This window comes from Symphodus melops, assembly GCF_947650265.1.
Source record: "Symphodus melops genome assembly, chromosome: 8".
Taxonomy (NCBI): Eukaryota; Metazoa; Chordata; class Actinopteri; order Labriformes; family Labridae; genus Symphodus; species Symphodus melops.
Window position 1 is genome coordinate 13,923,651 of NC_136698.1, and position 20,834 is coordinate 13,944,484.

The 20,834-nt window shown below is 39.4% G+C and overlaps 1 protein-coding gene across 14 annotated transcripts in view; it reads left to right on the forward strand.

The window, feature by feature from the left end:
- Positions 1-17,032, forward strand: part of elavl4 (ELAV like neuron-specific RNA binding protein 4) — a 77,376-nt gene extending 60,344 nt beyond the window's left edge. For 9 of the 14 annotated variants that reach the window (XM_079350582.1, XM_079350576.1, XM_079350578.1 and 6 more), the window contains 3 exons: positions 3,735-3,970; positions 9,427-9,465; positions 12,377-17,032. In XM_079350582.1, the coding sequence (XP_079206708.1) occupies positions 3,735-3,970; positions 9,427-9,465; positions 12,377-12,704 (603 nt within the window). In that variant the 3' untranslated portion in view covers positions 12,705-17,032. The remainder of the gene's footprint in view (positions 1-3,734; positions 3,971-9,426; positions 9,466-12,376) is intronic. The other 5 variants (XM_079350586.1, XM_079350580.1, XM_079350577.1 and 2 more) reach the window with 3 other exon arrangements.
- Positions 17,033-20,834: the final 3,802 nt, after the last annotated feature.

Genomic DNA, 20,834 nt, shown 5'->3' on the forward strand with positions numbered 1-20,834 from the left:
AGAAGAAGAGAGAGAGAGACAAATTGCTGTACCTTAGTAAGTGCATTGTGCTCTAATGTTGCCTGTATGGCTGGTTGGTTGTTGGTAAGTAGCCCAGGCTTCTGGTGCTGGTTGAAAGGACAGTCATTGGGTTGGACTCCCTGAACGGGGAGCTTGCTTCAAAATTTGCAAATTTTGTTTTGTTAAATGTTAAAGTGGGGGAAAAAAGGAGCATTAAGATGATGAGACAGAGGTGTAATGGAAAAAAAGGCTAAATACATTTTGAGCAATTTGTGGAGTCATTGAATCATTTTGTTAATTAATTCATGTATTTCGTCTTCCAGATACACACCTTGTCAGTATGTAAGCATAGTATAGCATAGAGAGAGAGGGGAGGGAGAGAGAGAGAGAGAGTGGGGAGTGGCATGCAGGAGAGGACAGCAGCCACAGGTCGGACTCAAAACCCTGGCTGCCGTCTTGGAGGACTTATCCTCCATATATGGGGCATAACCTAACTGCTAGGCCATCTGTGCCCCCTCCTGGGATATAATTAAAATGAAATAAGTTTGTGTACATTTTTCTGCCCCCCCCCCCCTGTGAAACTAGCAATACCTCTTTTACTCATGAGCATTTTTTTTCTGTAAATGCTTCGTTATTATAGAAATGTTTTTCGGAGGAAAAATCTCATCCTGCTGTTCGAGCAGTTTATCCGACACCTACCCTGCAGCTGTGGTTCAGGCATTTACACCATATGAATTATACTGTTGTGGTTGATTTTCTTGACTGCTTCAGGAAGTCATAAAGAGTCGTCAATATTAATTTCAGTCAGGGTTCATTAACACCTAAAATCCCCTCACTGAAGCTTTAGATTATAAACAGCCATGCATGTACAAAGACACATTATATGTTCTTATGTGCACTTGATAAATGGCGATTTGATTTTCACACGCACACAAAAAGGTATTGTTAGGAAAATAAGGAGTATTGGGGTCAACTACCATCTCACCCCTCTTGTCTGGTTTCAGTGTTGCTGAAAACACTCAAGGACAAGAGGAGCAGCTGCCCACTTAAGAAAACGTCTGAAGAATAATGTTTTAGAATCTCCGACATACATGCACACAAACACACACACATCACATATATACGCATATATACACACTCTATATCAGTCATACTGAGCATACTTACAAATGACCACGCACATCTCTACTCCTTATTCTCAAAAGCACCACTTCAACTTATCACGTGGGTGTGTGTGTGTGTGTGTGTGTGTGTGTGTGTGTGTGTGTGTGTGTGTGTGTGTTGTGCGTACCTTTGCACATGTGTTTGTCCCGTGCCTTCATCTGTATGCCAAGCATTTTGTCCAGGGGCCCTCCAGCCAGAACCAGCTTAGGAACAGCTCAAGGCCAAACAAGTGCGAGGATTAAAGGACAAATACAGTCCTCTCTTCTCCTCTCTTGTCTCAGAGGAGGAAGTGAAAGAGCAATGCTCTCCTTCTCCTTAACTACCGCTGAGGTGCCCTTGAGCAAGAGTCTTTGCATTGTTAAGTGCCTTATAGCAATAACTGAGAATGAGAATGGTTTTGGATGTGCCCTATCGCTCAATTAATTTTCAAATCTAAAAACTGCAACTATCAGTAAGCAAAACAAACAGCTTCAGCTTCAGAAAAAATATGTCCCCCCTCAAGACACAGTAATGAACTGCATTATACCTCAAATGCAGAACATATATGACAACTACAGTAATGAATGGGGAAAAACTTCATGACAGCTTTGGCTGTTGTTTGCAAGGCCCCATTAGGATTGTTATTTGTCTGCCTCTGACAAGCTTAGACTGTCAGTGGAGAGGGAGCCAGAGAGGTTAAAAAAAGGAAACGAAGAAGAACTCATTTACACCGAATAGGAGGTAATGAGATCCTCCAAACGGCAGAAAGAAGATGCTTTGGTTCAGAGAGTGTCTGTGGTCACTTACGACTGCAACATGATATCTTTTCCTTTTTTTAGATTCAAAGTCGTAGCGTCTTTGATTACGCGACAAACAAAACATCAATTCTCACTGACAAATAATCACATTTCATAAGAAGCGGCGGACTGATTCAAACTGTTGTCACATGGGCTTTATGTCCCTACTGCACCCAAAAGTTGTTTACTGCTGGAAGAACATGGATCAGCTCAGTTTAGAGTACATGAGGTCCTTTTTGCAATGTTGACAGCAAAGAAAAGATTTCCAGTATTTGAAAGAAGCGAGGAAATTGCAGAGAAAGTGCAAATGAGCTACTTATTCCCTCTAAGTAAGCTAAAAAAAGAAAAAGTAAAACTACAGTGTTTGCACTGCAGAGGGTATTTCATGGGTCTGACTTTCAGGAAGAAATGTGTATTATATAATCTGCACATCCAATCTTCAAGCATTTTCATGAAATACCAACATTTATATAACTCAAAAATACATGAAGAAAAAATTAGAGACAGACCTAAAATCCCCTGATTTTAAATTCAAATGCTGGTGCATAAATGAGACAGCAGACATTTTTCAACAATGTTTGGCTTTCAAGAAAGGGAGGATTTTATTTTGTAGCCTTGCTAAAAAGTAAATAACCTTGTGCTGCCAGTGTCCTGGAGAGAAAGGGAGAACAAAAGGCGGCGTGAGTCGGTCAAGGTGTTTGTGGGAAATAAGAATTCAGGGGAGGGAGCAACACGAGGCAAACCAACAGGAAGTATAAAAAAGAAATGGGCGAAGGGATGGCATGTACAAAAATGTGGAATAACAATAGGGGATTTTTATATGTGAGAAAGAGAGTGCACACAATAATGCTCAAACACAAAACTCCCCTCTTTCTCGCTGCCTCTCTTTTATTCAGTCTCAGTCACACAGACATGCTTGTGTGCACACAGTATTATGTAAATAGTCTCTTCGGCAGAGTGCTGCTGTCACTGAGCGAGCATCCTCTGGGCCATCCAGGCTGCCTCATTAAAAAAGGCACAGCATCCATTAATAGATACCAATGTGAACATTCACACACACACACACACACACACACACACATATTTGTAAATAAAAAATAAGTCACTAACACACAGAGAGCATTCACAGATACCAATAAAGGACCTCCCAGGAAGCACAACTCTAAATGTTTCTCTCAGGTGGCATTCAAAAAATGTCTCCAAGGAAACAGCTCAAATGTCACAGAACAATGCATGAGGAGTGTGTGTGTGTGTGTGTGTGTGTGTGTGTGTGTGTGTGACTGACTGGGATTGGAGCTAGCATGAGGGAAGAACAGACTGTGAAGCTTTAAACGGAGTCCAAAGTCAAATTCACTGCCCAGTGTTTCTGCCCAGTTACAACAGGACGCATGAGCTTGGTTCGTTCCGTTATTTAATTAAAAGCTGATTTGTTCCCATACCTTTTTTTGCCTTCACATTACTGATTCCTAAAAGATTAGATGATCAATGCCAAGTACCCCTCCGATTTCAGTATCCAAAAAAAATAAAATACAAAATGCACAATCTTGGTGGGAACACACAACAGCTGGCACACTGGTTTGTGATTGACAGACAATAATGCATCTGAAACCAAATGATTTTTTTGGGGGGGGGTAATTAATAATAATTAATCAACAAGAATCTGTTGCTTCCTAGTGCTACACACAGTTGAAACACACATCAAAACAACTGAGCACCAACACAAATGTAATAACGATAACAGTTGTGTTTAAACGCTGTGAAGTAAAAGGGGCCTGTGTTTGTTTATGATCTGCTGGCCCCGCAGGTGGCTCCCGAGGTGTCGGCTTCATCCGCTTTGATAAGAGGATAGAGGCGGAAGAAGCCATCAAGGGCCTGAATGGACAGAAGCCATCAGGTGCCGCTGAGCCCATCACAGTCAAGTTCGCCAACAACCCCAGCCAGAAGACCAGCCAAGCCCTCTTGTCACAACTCTACCAGTCCCCCAACCGCCGATACCCGGGCCCTCTCCACCACCAGGCTCAGAGGTTCAGGTGAGTGATGGGACGGGCATGGCAATGGTTATGGAGGAGGAAGTGGTGTAGAGACATTATAGGGAGGTAGAGGGTTCAGGTTGTTTTGCCAAAGCATGGAGCTTGTTATTTAATATTAAACAGTGTGTAGTTGAGTTTTCCAACCTTGGGAGCTGATTTATATTCATTTGATGACCCCACCAAGAATCTGTAATGAAGCAACTTGAATCTCTGCTGACTCCCAGTCATAAGTACTAAAAGATGTGCATTCGAAAACATCACGTTCTTTGAATAATAGTAAAAAGAAAGATGAAGGTTGTGAACAGAAAACATAAGGGAAGGTGTTGACTACAACTCCCAAAGTGCATTTTACTGAGCGTATGATGCTATGATTTACACCAGCAGGCGGCAGCCAACCAATACGCTTTTGAGAACAAAATGATTTTATATTCAACTGAAACAAATAAGCGTTTGAATTTCTCATAATACTTTGGAGCCAGTTTAAACATGATGCAACCATGACACCATCGTGTTCATAACTTCCAAAACAAAGTGTTGTGCATCAGTTTTAGGCTCTGAATGGATTTTTCAATGGCTTGAGTTCAAGGGCTCTGTAGTATAAAGAAAAGTGACAAAATAAATCATTTAAGAAATCACATTTTCTTTAACAAATGTGTTCAATCACTTTAACCTGATGGTCAGTACAAACACCAACAGCATTACTACCCGGAGCCTGCGGCTTCTCACATTGCTACGCTCCAGTCCAAAGACATTATGATGTAACAAACTGAAACCTAAAGTGACCCAGATACAATGAGAATTGAATAAGAATACAGCCACTGGGGCCATCTGCTCAAAAGGTTGGGAATCTCCAAGTTAAGGATTTCAAGTTAAGAATAATGGAAAGCAAGTAGGGTGTTTTCAACATCAAAAGCAACAATTAAATGAACAATCAACAGGTATAACGGCAACATGGTGCGAGATTTTTTTTAAAAGTTAAGCTTTAAACTTCCAGTGTGTTCAGTAATATGTAAGGTCAAAGAATACTATTATTGTTAATGTGACCGTAAATGCATTCAAAAAAGAAAACACATTTTTTCCTGACTACAAGCCTGATTTGAAAAACATTTGCACCAAATGCAATTCCACTGTTCGAACAGTGGATGTAACACCCACACAATTGGAGCATGAGTCACAGCCATGTCTGTGTACAAACAATAATACAACTTTTGTCATCTGAACATTGATTTCAGCAAACACATTCCCCTTTTGAACAAACAGATGTGAGTTGTGCACCTGGTGCAGGTGTCAAAAAAGCAGGCCGTGTGAGCGCTCTGTGTGGGTCCACCCAGATCAGAGAGGAACTGTTCAGAAGAGACTGTGGGGTTCTGTCGTTCACAAATGTGTATTTCCCCTCATTTCATCATGCTGCCATTAAGCCAAAACATCCCCGAATATTCCCTGTGCCTGGGCAAAAACATGGATTTAGATTAAGATATAGTACAGTTTTATGGAACAAAAGAGATTAGAAACTATTAATCACACATTTTGCTTGATCATCTATAAAGGAACTGAAACATAAGGATGAAGTAGATTTTGTTTTCCTTACTTGAAAAACAGGCCCACTATGGAGCAACATGTGTAGGAAGACATAATCAGTATTACACACTGCGCTAGTTCCTACCATAAAAGCTGAATTTACATGAGACTAACGTATTAAATCCAGTGAACAAAGAGCACATACAAACAAACGATGTCCTATTTCATTTAAGGATTTGTGGTTTAACCTCTTTTCAACGTATTTAAAACTCGCACTTGTGAAATATCTTCAGCTTTCTTACCTCACTTTGAAAATGAGCTTTTTGCCCAGGTCTGAAATCTACTAAAGCTTTCATTGAACATCATATACAGTAAGTGTATATTACATACTGTATATGGCATCCACCTGGTCATATACTGTCACTCACTAGTGTCACAAACTATCCATTTTCTCAAAAAAAAAAAAAAGTAACATGAACACCTAAAGGGTTCATGTTACCTTTCACCTCAACCTCGACAAAAAAACAGGACAAAAAACAGGGGATCATATAATACTATGTTCTATCATCCAATCGAACAAGAGTGTTTCAGAATTGCAGACAGAATATGTGCTTATACAATTTCCTTTCTCTTTCAATAACACTAAGCCGGTCGTGCTGTTTACTCTCCATCAAAGTCGGAGCTTGGAAGGTATTTTTCTTGTAGAGCGGCTTCCCTGGTGTGACACCTGAGCGATGTAGCGTGGCTGTGTGTCTGTGATACGCCAAGCCAATTTACAGGCTCGGCAGGAGAGCTGTCGCTTCTCATCACAACTCACAACCACAGGACTCTTCCTCACCATGTCCCCATGCTCCTGCTCTCTGCTTCCAAGCCCTCAACTAAAACCTCGGCACTTTCAAAGTTAAAAATGTGCTCGATGTGCACTGTTTCTTTTCTTTGAATCCTTTAAGGACAACACTGCAGACGAGGAATTCTAGCCTAAAACGACACAGTATGGCCAAAACTTGATCGATTGTTTGTTCTGCCTTTGACAAGATGAATTCAATTGAAAGTTGAAGTTAGTTTTACATGTAATAAAAATTTGTAAAAATAAAATTTGACTAAGAGTTGAAGAGAAAACATTGTCTGTGGTAAATCACTCAAGCTTGTTTAATATGCATCACCAGTTTGCTGCTGCTTATCAGTAAAGTTAACTAGCTTAAAATTCTATAGAGCAGAAAACACTACAATCCTGCAGCAGTTACAACACCTATCCTGTGTCACTAATTCACGTTGGCGTTCTGTTCCACAAGTGATCTTGTAATGTGCTTATTTGATCCCCCTCCAAGACAGCAAACATAATCAACTCCAGTACACTACAGCAAGACCTTGATCCTGGCTTGTCTCCAGTCCTATGTCGTTAACTAATGGTACTAATTAGCAAATTAGCTCTATTATGTCCAGGGCAGGAGACAATTGTAATTGAAAAGATTTTTGTTTCAAAAAAGAGGAGACAAAAACGCCCCTTCCTCTTTTACCTTTCATTGAGAGAAACACAAAAGCCCCATTGTTCATATGGAGCTTGGAGAGGCGGTGTGAAAAGCTGAAGTGTTTGTGTGATGAGCGTGCATCAGTGTGCATTCATACATGTGTGAAAGAGAGAGAGAGAGAGAGAGAGAGAGAGAGAGAAAGTGAGTGAAAGAGAGTTAGCAGCAGGTTGTTTTGTTAAGACCCATCGGCCTGGCGGCCAGCAGATGTCTTTTTCGTGCTTCCGGGCCTGGAGCGCCTGTCCTTTGAGCACCCTCTCAAATTGACTCATTTACCCACAAAGCAGCCTGCTTGTTCCTCTCCCATGTAGTGGGCTAATTATAGCTTTAATGCTTCTATTAATCCTTTCGCTACTATTTTATTGTTTCAACGCTGCATTATCACTGTTTTGTTAATGTTGAGAGAGAAAAGTGAAACACAGTCAAAAAGTAAGACTTTTGAGAGTGTTGAGAGTGAAACAGTTCCTGGTACATAAATGAACTCATTTAGTTGATTTGGTGATCACAGTGTGCGTAACTTTATTTAAACACTTCCAAACTTATGAATACTAATTCAATATTAGAAATAAAAAAACACAAATGAGAGCAATTTGTTAGCAGGTACTTAAATAATAAACAGGTTATTATAGTTATAGTTCAACTATATTGAACAGAATTTATTATTTATAAAGTACTTAACTACAATTTCCATGTGTTATCGCTAACATGCAGTGTGAAGTTATTGCAAAAATAATCAATATAACTGTTTTATAAGCATTTTATTAAATGCAGTCCTAATAATGAAGCTGTGTGTAAATCAAGAAATTAAAAATGTTGCTTATAAATAGTGTAATTGTAGAATAGTTACCTGTATTAATAAAATAAAAATAACAATACATTTGTTTGTAAACCGCTTTCAATTCAAAGTGCTGTACAGAGCAAAGAAAATACTGTTTAAGACATTTCAAATAACTAAAACAAAATGAAACACACACTCTCAGAAAAACATAAAGAGAAATTAGGACTGATACACAACAGTAAACAGGTGGGTCTTTAATGTTGCTTTAAAAGCTTCAACAGAACAAACCTGCCTGATGTCTAGAGGTAAACTGTTCCACAATGTCGGTGCAGGGAGACAAAGCCCATTCACCAATTGTCTTCTTTTTGACCTTGTGTTAAAAAATAAAACAGTGAAATAGTAACATTATTTGAAACTTGAAGGGTCATTCAAAGGTTTCAGAAGTTATGTCGCAAGAAAGCAGATGTTGTTTTTATTGGAAAAGACAACGAGAAACAACCCTGATGGTCGTGTCAAAGTCACACAGTCTGTAGTGTTTTCAAGAGGAACGAGGCGTCACCGGCCAGCTGTTGCTCAATAAGCCGTGGCCTCTGTCCATTAGGCCAGAGGAGTTAATAAGACATGGGACAGGCCAGACCCAAGTGACAAATGAAGGTCATTGAGTCACCGAGCAGACTGCATCCATCCAAGAGGGCCAACATTTCAAACAGCCCACAGGTTTCTGAAGCCTCACAGACACACAACTTCTTCTGGCTTAATTAACAGCACACACACACACACACACACAAACTGGATTATCTTGGCAGACTGTAAAACTAAACTGTGAAACTAAAACTAGAATATCTCGAAAAATGGAACAAAGGAAACCTTCTGACTAACATTCAGCCATTCCACCTTTCCTGATCGCACTCACTTTTTATCATGGCTAGTTTTATATTCACTTTTGTTGGTCCACATCTAATCATCATCGTGTCTCTCACTCACCATCATTCAAATGCTAAACCATTACACTGACAGAACTCTGGATCATTTCCAGTCACCTCAGTTGTTCTTACAATTGAGTTAATACCAATCATTGACAAAAGTTTTTGCAAGTTTATCTCCCTATAAACCATCAGGTGTCAGCATGAATTGTATGGATGACACCATGCAATTCCCTGTGTGTAAAATAAATTGATGATTTGACAGAGAGTTGCATTAACATAGCATGCCTATAGAGCTATGCTATGCTCTCGCCGAGTCACCATAAGTGTTCTGTATGTGACTGTAAAACTGAGCAGTCCACTGCTGTTGTCTTGTTAGACTGTTAAACAGTATCAGTTAGAGTATCATCAATGTGCCTGTAACACTCTGCTCCAGCAGTAGCTGGTGCAGGGTAAAAAGGAAAGCCTCTGAAGTGGAACAGCAGGGGCCGACCAAACAAGTTCCTACCATACTGATGGTACTGTAGCTTCATTAAGTGATGATAGCATTTTGTGGTGGGGCTCCTCAGTGTAATGGGCCAACTATAGATGGGTTTGTTTGTTCTTGAGTGAGGAGGACCATGCAGTTCCTACAGGGACTTAACATTAGTTCCATTGAGTGAGTCGACCATCTGCCCACCATTAACCCCAGAACCCTCCTTCTCTTTACAGGCTGGACAATTTGCTTAATATGGCCTATGGCGTAAAGAGGTAATTAAAAACTTCACCCAATGCCAGATGTCCATGTTGACTCAATGATTTTTCAATATCCTTTTTTATGTTCTTTTTTTAGTTTATGTTTCCTTGTATTTTTGCCGTCACTTTGCGTTTAACAATTCGTTCAAGGTCAACTGCATCTTTAGTTCTTTGATTTGTTTTGTTTTCCACGTAAGCTTGAGTTGGTTTTTTAATCCCTATTGCAACTCGTAATGGGGTAAGAAAAAGAAAACAAAAACGATCAGTCCTCTTTTCAGTGGTGATGAATTTGCTTTGTTTTGATTATGACAAGTGCTGGTGTTGTTTGGATTGTTTTGGGTTGTTTCTGTGAACTGAATGGATTTTTTTCTCTGGTGTAAAACTCCTCATTTCTAGGTGTCTTTTTTCTTTTTCTTTTTTTCTTTAACCGGATTCAGGTTCTCCTGCCTGTCACTGTCACTCTACAGCCTTAGCTTTGGAACAGTATTTCTTGAGCAGCGACACCTAAATTGTCACTGTGATTTTCTCTCTACACCAATGGAATAAATCCCCCTACATCCATTATCAACAACACACATAATCCTGTATTTGTTAGATTTACATCTGAGCATTGGACACCATGACTAAACTATAGATTGCCATATCTTCTTTGCAGTAGTGGAGATACGGTAGTGATCAGCAAGGACAAGGGATAAGGCTGGATGAACCTGGATCCCTGCTGGAAACAGGGAACGCTGTTTCACTGCAGACAGCTCCAGCTTTGCTCGGCACTGCTCTGCTCGAATTCCTTCCTTTTGCCTCCATGTTTCATTTTGCTTTCTTGCTACCATAGGTGTTACATAAGCAAGAGCAGCAGCCACTGTGGTGATAGATGTTTCATGTGCTGACGGTAGCATCTTGCATGTTGCAAGCACAGGGGGCACCATCTGAAGGCGGCTTAGTAACTCAAACAGAGAACAAGTATTAGCTTGAGAGAAATGTTCTCACACAAGTTTTCTCGAAATAGCTGCAGTTTTTAAATGCAGGAATCCAAAATGTGGTTTCATCTCCTTGGAAGGTATTTTTCTCTTCATCTCTACTAAACTCTGTGCCCTCACTCTGAGTCTTTACATAACTCTCTAAGGATTGTAGAGCTCATCATCAAGTTAGAAGTGCTCCTCAGTGATTAAGGTTAGCATTTGAAAGTCAACAGAACAAAGGTGTTAAGAGCTGGCTGGAGCTGGTTGGCTTTACAAAAGACAGAACAGATATCTGGTCAGCTACACTGTTGCCATGCAACCCCTAGGCTCATCTGTAACGTTGGTTAGCATTGGTCCCGCTCTGATGGATACTCTCGCACGCACTTTCACACACATGCACTCACAGACACACACGGGGACAGGTACATTATCTCCACATCCTTGCAGTAGCAGTGTAAGCGAAACCCCAAACCATCACCCTCCTGCTATCATAAAAAACCCTCTGACACATTTCAAGCTTTTGAATAACTTTTTTTTTTTTTAAGCAAGACAGGAGATGCTTTAATAAGCTAAGCTTGTTAAAATTCCACCTAATATTAGAGAAAATATTCAAGCTACACACTGAGCCCAGAAATACATGAGACAAATCTGTAATCTATCAATTTATTTCCCTAAAATGCATAATATCTTATTGTACAGATAGTTATACACCAAGATCTTATACTACTAAGGTACACATTTAATTAAAGAAAAGTCTAATTGGTGGAGAGAACCACCTTACTGTAGGTTCTTTAACAATGGTCCACAGTAACTGCAGTGGCCAGAAGCAAACTCTCAATGGCCAAAGTCATGCAGGAAGGTCGTAGTGATTGCCAGCCATATATAGTCGCTGGAGAGAGACGGGTGGGGGCCATGAGCAGCAAGCAGTACTATCGATCAGTGCCACAAGCTCTGGAATAGAACACCCTGCAGACTGCGGGAAGAGTGGGAGGAATACACTTTGTACCTTAATGCCACTGGGCTGTAAAGTGCTTCCATTTTCCATTTAGTTCGCTCCCTCTTCCCTCCCTCCTTTCCCCTTAAGAAGGCAGCATTCTGTGAGACAGCTGCAGCAAAGCGGAAATCTCAATTAAAGCATACTCAATAATGCCTATAGTCTTTTTCTCAGAGAGAGGTGGCATAAAAAATGAACCTTTTTATCTCATTTACCTTTGATTTAAAAGTGAGGATAGTTTTTCTCTCCTTTTTCCTTTGAGCGGAAAGGCAATTAAATGAAGTCAACTAAGGATTCAAATCTCTTGCATCACAGGAAAAAGGAGAAGATGTTGAGGCAAATGAGAGGAGATATATCTGGCTGGTGTATGATCTTTGATGGAATTCTAGCAACAGTTTAATTCAACAACTTCCTGCAATTTAGCTCCTAAAGGAGCTACTAAAGGACACAAAGACATAACCTTCGCCTGCATTTCATTCAGCTGAAATATATCCCAGCATGCTGCTTTGTCGTCAATCCTGATTGGGGGCCTTTCAGAATTCAGGAGCAAAGCGTTTTATTCCGAGCTTCGCAGACACACATAGAAACTTGTGAATTCAAACAATATCATACATTCACACTAAACATCCACACATGTACATCTTTTTTTTACCTTAGTTATGGAGAGTTGTTTCTGTAGTTTGATTGGTAAGCTCTTTACAGCTGACACTCTCATTCTGGCTAATGAATGGCTGTAGACTGTAGAGAGTTATCAAGTAAGAGACATGGTGGACTGTAGGGTGATGGTCATGTGTGTTGCTCTCAAAACCTAAGAGGGGTTAGATTTTTCTCTGGTTTATGGCCATTTCATGTAGACTTGTGGCAGACAATAAGTTCCACTGTTTGACTTAAACTATTTGATAAAGCTCGCCCTTGATTCTCTCTGTCTGTTCACTCTCCCTCCATTTCCCCCCCACCCGGCCTCTCCTCTCAGGTTCTCCCCTATTACCATCGACAGCATGACCAGCCTGGTGGGCATGAACATCCCCGGGCACACGGGCACCGGTTGGTGCATCTTCGTATACAACTTGTCCCCAGATTCAGATGAGAGCGTCCTCTGGCAGCTCTTCGGGCCCTTCGGTGCGGTCAACAACGTCAAGGTTATCCGCGACTTCAACACCAACAAGTGCAAAGGCTTTGGGTTCGTCACCATGACGAATTACGATGAGGCGGCAATGGCCATCGCCAGTCTCAATGGCTACAGGTTGGGCGACCGTGTCTTGCAAGTCTCCTTCAAGACTAACAAGACACACAAGTCCTGAACTCTAGCAGGTAGAAGCAGTTGCCCCGCGACCTTGTCTGCTCCAAAATTGCCCCGAACCCCCCAACCCCTTCCACCTCCACCCATCCCTTAGCCCCTTCAGTCACTACCACTACCACCCTACTACAGCCATCTAACGCAGCAAACTCAAACTCCAACCAGAACACAAAGCAACCGACAAACCATCAAACAAATTGAACTAGAAATGGCTTATATTATAACTTTGGACCTATAAGCCAATGTTGCCTAAGTATTACAAAAATGAAATGATGAAAACGTTGATGAGTTTTTGGAAGCTCCTGTGATAATGCAGGCTTCTCTTTGTTGTATATTTTTTCTGTTTGTTGTGATTGTTCAAATGATTTCTCTCTTCTGTGTAAACAGTAGCAAATCCCCATATCCCCTTATTTTAGAGAAGAGAATGTCCTTTTTAGATTGAAACCTTTTTCTCTGTCTTGATTCAGGATTAGTTTTTCTTTCGTAAATCCGGATCCACTGTCGTTAGTATTATATATACCTCCCTGTTGGTGTTAGGGAGGGGGCTCTTTTTTAAAATTGGTGAACCACTCATTCATTTTTAGTGTGTATTAAAATCTTCCCCTTATCAATTATAAATGGGAATCCACAGTTCCAATAACTCGAATATAGTAAAAAAAAAAAAGAGAATTTCTAACATTGTTTTTGTTTTGTATCACAAACAAAACATAATGTCTTTCCTCACAGGGGTTCAAGGAGATGGGGCGAGGGAGGGGTTGGGTTAGCTTTCCTGATGACATGTTCAGTAATTTAAGAAAAAAATAACATTGTTGCCAAAGAGAAGATCTCTTTGCTTGAAAAAAAAAATGCGTTTAGAAAAAGATAAAAATAAAGAGAAAGAACATCTATTTTTATAAATGATAATTAAAATAATAATTATTGAAGAATTTTTACAAGAATCTGGATTTGAAAAAAGAGAAAAATATTTTGACTGGCTAACTAGGGGGGGCCGGGGCGGGAGGGAGGGGGCACCACCTTGTCTTGTTGTTATGCCGTGGTACTTTATAGGATCAAAGGTCGTTCGTTTTTTGGGAAATCCAAGATGGCAGCGATTTTGTAGATGGAAGGTTTTGTGAAAAGGGATGCAAACCGAGACAGGTGATTTTGGTAATTTTTCACATATGTACTAGTGCGTAATTATTCAACAGCGATACCCAAAAGGGAAGGGAGAGGGGTCTTTCCAAGGCCTAACCATCCTTATAGTCCAGAGCCCAAAGCAAGAAGAACCTTTGTCCACTCGTTTTCCTGTTTTTGTCATCAATCAAAATGGGATCTCAGTAAATAGATATATACACATCTATCCATTTAGAGAGCATACTATACATTATCAATATCATTTTCTTCGCTCTATGTTTGTGAACTTACATTTGAAAAGAACTTCCTTTTAGCGATCAACAGTAGGTGCTATACTACATTATTCACATATCTTAAATATTCAAGTTTGTTGTTCTATGTGTTGTTTAAAGAAAAAAAAATACTTCGATGTTGGCATTGACTTGAGCTGCTGTTCTTTGTTTAATATTTGTTTATTGTTGGCTCAAAAATCTGGTGAGACTATTTGTTTGCTGAACAGCCAGATTATTGAATTTGGGCCTTGTAAGAATCACTGAACAAACTTTAATTTTGTATTTTTCTGTTTGGCTTGCTGACTTTTAAGTTACTTGCTGAGCGTGAAACGTTTGTCAAAACTAAATGATGATTAGCTAGTTACGTTAGTCTAGATATTTGTTTCCTTAAAAAGGATCGATGACAACTGTGTCTTTCTTTGCTGTGTACAAATAGATGATATATATATATACATATATAGTCTACATTTGTTTGACAATATCTACTGTACTATATGAGTTGTCACTGTTCTTTTGTTTGAGCTTGTCTTTTTCATATGACAACTTATTATGAAGTGGTGGTTCAGTTACTTAGAAAAACTTGTGAGGAAACTGTTCAATTGTTGTCATGTTGCTTGTGGAGAAAAAAAAGATTTGGATTAACTTTCAGTTAACTAACGCGGCAAAAGAAACCGAACAAAAGCTAAGAATATACCTGTATTGGTTTGTTTACTTATTTATATTTTAAACTATTTATGTTTGTATTTATTTCTATTTATTCTCTATTTATGAATTAATTATGTTTTCTGTGTATTTGTTTGTTTCATTGTCTGTGTATTTGCGTGATTCTGGTACAGGGAGGGGGCGTTTCTGAGCAAAAGGGAACAAAGCGACTAGTGGAGAGGCTCTTCCAGTAGTCCACTGCACTGAGAGAACTTTTAGTACGTTTGTGCTTTGTACCAATATATCAAAATGACAATATAAAAAACCTAAAAGTCAAGAAAACTGAAAAAAATGTCTGGAGGGTTGGGGGACGCTCTTCCCTTATTACTAGAAACAGTTACTCGCTATGCATAACCTAGTTAATAGTTCAATTTGCTATTGCTTTTTTCTTGTCTTGTTAAAATGAAATCTTTAGATCTTTTTCAATAAAGTTTAGTCTTAATAGAATGTTATAAACAGTCGTTCTGGTTCAATATAACCTGTGATAAGTTTGTGTAGTTCTAAAAAGCCACTCCGTCCACACCCTCCCTCCACTTACTACCGCTTTGTGATGAAACCTTATGCAAAAATGTGGGTCTGAAAGCATAGTTTTTCAGTTTCCAGTGAAACATTTTATATAACATTCAGCTCTTGGAGGCTTGGGCAGATATTCATTTGAAAAAGGAGCAAATGCCCATTGTCGTTTGAGGGTCATTCATTGCACTGGACTAAATCTATCAAAATCACCTAAGAGTCAACACTTATTTTTAAGAAAAATATTCATCATGTTTTCAAATGACATACCAACAAATCTTTAAAAAAAAGAAAAAAAAAAGAAGAAGAAATTGTTACCATTGCACACCAACTGTTCTTTCCAGCAGTTGTTGCTATACTTAAAGAAGTACTCTGGAGGTATGAAAATGAATTGTACTGATTCTATATTTTATATACTCTAATATGAAATATATTATATATTTTGAAAGGTGAAAGGTAAGGGAATGGTTCCAGAAGTATAAATATACAGAATTGGATTTCTTTGTTGTTTGTTGTTAAGACTTGAAAACATGAAGGAGGTGTGTGAAGAGCATTTGAAACACTCAGACGCATGCTCGCATAAGTACATACTCCTCTCTCACACCTCAGTCATCTGACAGACCGGGTCATCGTTTATCATCATTATTAACCAGTCATTATTATTATCCAATCACATCGTTTTCTGACTTCATAACGGCAACAAATCAACCAAAACGCCCACCTGTACATCCACCAACCAGACCCCGTCATGCTCCCCACCGCCGTCGGGAGCTTGAATTATGCAACGACCCCAGTAGAATGTTCTGATGTGTGAACTTATTTCCTACTCTGTGTGACTTTTGAACTCTTACGATGTGTGCCTGTGTTCAGCCTAGACCCTGTGTGCACAAGTGTATGCGTGAGTGTGTGAGGGCATGTGTGCATGTTTGTATGCATGTTTCTTTATGTAACTGTGCGTTTGTCCCCATATATTTGTTAGTGGGAAACATCCAGGTGTGCGTATGTGCAGATTACACATATGTTAAATGTTTGTAATTATGTGTGTGTGTGATTGTGCATTTGGGTCTGTTTAGTGCACATATATACAAATGTATGAGTGTATCTCCCTGAATGAATGTGGCAGAGCAAGCAGATGTGGTTGTTGAAGTGATATGCGTGTGCGTGAAAGTGTGTGCATGTCAGGGTGTTTGAAACATGGGGCTGCGTCACCTCGCTCTTTGCCCAACCCCTATGGCTCACACCATCCCCTGTAGCGCCTTATAGTGGCAGCCTGCCAGTAGGAACAATGCAGCCAGTAGTGGAGGAGGGAAGGTGAACAGAGGAACTCGGCTCTTCTTGTCAGTTTTCATTTTTTCCTCCTGAGACGTGTTTGTTTACTATCTGAAAAATCTATAAACGAAATCTTTAAAGACAAAAAAGACGAAAAAATGTTCACAGGGCCCCATGACCGCGGCTCTCTCTACTCTCTCCTGCTTATGTTATTACTTAACAATTATCAATGATGATTATTATGATTATTATTGCTATTATTCTTAGTATTCTTATTCTTATTATTAATCCAATTACTGCGATGAATGACTTCATGTTATCCTTGCTAGTTTAGGTCATTTCTGAAACTGGAAACAAAAATAAAAATCTTGCTGTAAATGTTTGTTTTTTCTTTTTCATAAAACTGTTGTGTTTGAATTATTTGTACTTTTGAATGTTGGGACAATAAAATGAGGTGTTAAGAGCTTGGAGGTTTCTTGTCATAATGGATAAGACATTCTTCTTTAATCTATCGTTTGTTTTGAAAATCAACATGTTGTAACAGACAAACCATGTGTGAACTCAACACGAGCAACTGACGTGATTGTGAAACTGAAAATCCTTTGCGTTCAATCATTTCACAAGAACATTTACAGCAATTGCTCATTTATTTCATTTTCTGAGGGGGAAAACTGGTATTTCATTTCTCTAGACCTGTTTTTGCTGCTATTTTTTCATCTTTATAGAATGTTATGTACTTTGCAGAAATAGCTTGCAGGTGCAAGTGAACAAGTTAAAGATTCCAAAAAAGATGATCAACAGATTGATCAAAAAGAGCCTCCTGCAATCCAAAAAATATTTGCGGTCTATACATGAGGTTGCTACATCAGTTGTTCAAAGGCTGGCCAGATTTCAAACAAGTAATTCGACACGATTGAAGTGCAACAGTAGATCAGAGAATTCATCTGCGTTCACGGTGACATTTCAGCGACTGAGGAACGGTCACAACTGTGAGGCAGTAACACTGCAGACATAAAACACAGGGCTGATCTCAGGCAGCCCTCTGAGGTGCTGCTGTAGGACAGTGGAGCGGAATCAAGTTAAGTTACATCTGTGAGATAACACTGCCCCCTGTATCTTCAAGTGAGTATCCAAGACCCCTGTGGCACTGTGCTTCTTCTCGCTGAGAGGGATAATCTGTGGTTCGAAAAGCTTTGCATCTCACTGCTTCACAAAGTAAACCGAGAAGCTTAAAAAAAACCGACAGCAAAGAGAATAAGAAGAATGCAATAATGGTCCTAAATCTAAGCATTAATGTCCAGTGATGTGAACCCAGCTTTACAGCTTTATAATCAGAATCACTGCAGAGCATTACAGCGGTGGTGAAGGAGATAATGGTTGTTAGACTGTGATATGTGTGGCCACTCTTGTCTCTCCTCTACTGTTGTTAGCAACTTAATGATCCTTCACACCCATCAAGGCCAAAGCACTAGAGTCGACAGAGAGGACATGAGTCAGCGTGTGCTCTCCAGTCCTCTTTGAACTGACTCTTTGGGCTGTTGAAAGGCACAGCTAGCTCAATAACAACTGTTGATGATTAATAAAAGAACTCTGATTTCCTCTGCTGTGACTCAGACACTGGTAAAACGAATTCTAACGTGCAAAATCGCTAAAAATATCTGATTCAAACAAGATGTTTATATTCCAAAGGAAGCGACAGAGTGCTTGTTTCATGAGAGTTGTTGGGTTTAATATGGCTCACTTCTCACCATAGTCTGTCACCAGGTGCAACCATATGATTCTGCCTCTCAGTTTCTATATAAAATACTTTTCATCTGCCTGGGTGAGAGCTGATCACACTCGCTTCATGGTGTGAATGTCAGCATCCTGCCGTGCTGTGATGTAGACGGCAGATCTGCCAAATGACGAGCATGAGATGCACAGTCGGAAGCATATTATTTCATGAGGACCTACTTGTCTTTGATAAATCTTCCACAGTCAATGAGTGCGGTGGGGAAGCTGTTGCTGCCCTCTAGCTCTCCTTGGTACACACACTGCCATTAATGGGATGGCTCTCCTCACCCCTTTGTCCACTTTAGAGATTTCACGCTGCAGAATGAAAAGAGTCTTTGCTTCACTGCATGCTTTTTATTAACTCTGCAGCACTCAGATAAGTGGTCCACTTTGTTTTGGAATTAATGCATATAGATCAGACGGACTGGATTAGCCATTTGATTACTAAGTATGTTTAATGTTGTTGTTTATAAAGTCCCCTGTCACATGTTGTATCAGATCTCTTGAGTGATTGAAATGTGCTCTTTCCTCCAAAGTTTTCCCACTTATTATTATTATTATTATTATAATTATAAAGTGTAGATAGCACTAAAAAGTTTTGTGACTCTGCCAATACTGAAGCCTTTTGCTTTACTAACATTTACTGTATGTTTTACTCCAGCCAGCTATGGCTCAATCTGAACCCATTTTAAATATAATCAACTGACTCCAAAATGTCTTGCGATTGCATTATTCTTAAAAAAGTAAAGAAAAAAAACCCTTAAAGGTCCCATATTGTGCCCTTTTTGGGGTACACACACACACCCCTACACACCATTAAAAAATCCACCTCTTGGTGGACAGGGAATTACAATAAAACAACTAAAACAGCACATAATCAAATAAAATGTGCACAAAAAAAACAACTAATAAGCTGTTATCAGCAGAGATTATTTAAAACGCACACATCTACCATCACTAGAAAATGCTTAACTGGATTAAGCCATACACAACTGTTTTAACTTTCATATTTCTGTGCTGTGCGCAGGCTGTGAAGCTGCCCTGGTTTATGCATGGTCCTTACATATCATCTGATTGCAGATACAGGTTTTGATTGGTCGGCAGACCAAAACAAGATGGCAGCATCCGTGTTAGCTAAAATAGCTAAAACAGGAAGTACACCTAAACTAGATTTATACATAAATTATCACAGATTCCCTTTGTTTCTTGGGGGGAGGGATTGGATCCTAACAGTCTCTCAAAATACACTGGTCTTCTCATTGTATAGAGAGGCCATGCATAGAGCAGAAACACAGACACTGAAAGCTGCCTGTCCCACAAGGCAGGTGGATTTTACAGTAAGTCGCTATCTTGCACTGTTCTATTTTTTGGAGCTGATGATGTAAACTATCAATTGTAGTCAAATCCAAATGCATCAGTCTCAGAGGGTTTTAAATAGTACAATAATAATCAGTTTCTGACAACCAAATAATCAATCTCTCTCTAGTTTTCTATTATTTTTGCTTTCTGTTTGCAAATTTGACTTTCTGTCATGTTTATTTTAAAACTAATTCTAATTTTCTATAATGCTCTGCTCACTGCATTTTCTAACTGTGTTAAATCTTCAGTCTTATCTCTCTAAATAATCTTTCGACACCTCTGATTGAAATGTTTCTACAAAATTAATTTAGAATGGAAAAAATCATCAGTTTAACAGAAGATTAGGTAAATAGACGGCGGTGACCAAGGTATCACAAACAATACTTACCGGTAAATTAGACAAATGAGCTTGTTTTCTTCTTCAAAGCAGGACATATTTGCTTCCTGTGTTTGTTGGTTTTACTTTGAAGGTCCTTGAAAGTTGTATCTGGACATTTAACGCATCCAGACAAGTTTGTATCCTTCAGTTGAACAGGCTTTTGGAGTTGTCTGAACAGTGACGGTAGTGTGAACGTGTGTACTTCCTCAGAGAATAAATGAGACTCATGAGGGCCTAATAAAGCTCTGGATCACATTCAGGAAGTTTTGTTCCCTGAGGCTTGTGCTGGCAATCTGTTCCCCTGTGAAGTCTCTTAATTTCAGTGCAACATTTCCAGCACCATGGGATCTCACTGTTCCTGCTCAGGGGCAGCATTTTCTTGTACACACAATCTGTTGCCAAGTTGTGACGTACATCATGGCAACACCACAATGGCTCAACAATGTTATTCTTTGGAGATTCTAGTACTGGTCAGAGTGTAACAAATATGTACAATTTAGTATTTCATCTTTTTAGGCCGAGGCTTTCAATGTACAAAACTGAAGAAAGCAAGAAAAGCCCAAAAGTTTGTTCTTCTGCGTGGTCATGTTTTTCCTCTACACAAGAACAATAACAATGTGTGCAGAGTGATTTGTGTTCATAGGTTAAACAAAACAACGAATGAATCAAGGTGTAGGATGTATGCTAATTGAAGCTTACAATTCTGACAAAAGACATGAACAGCAATGTAACAAACAAATACTCTGATATTTTC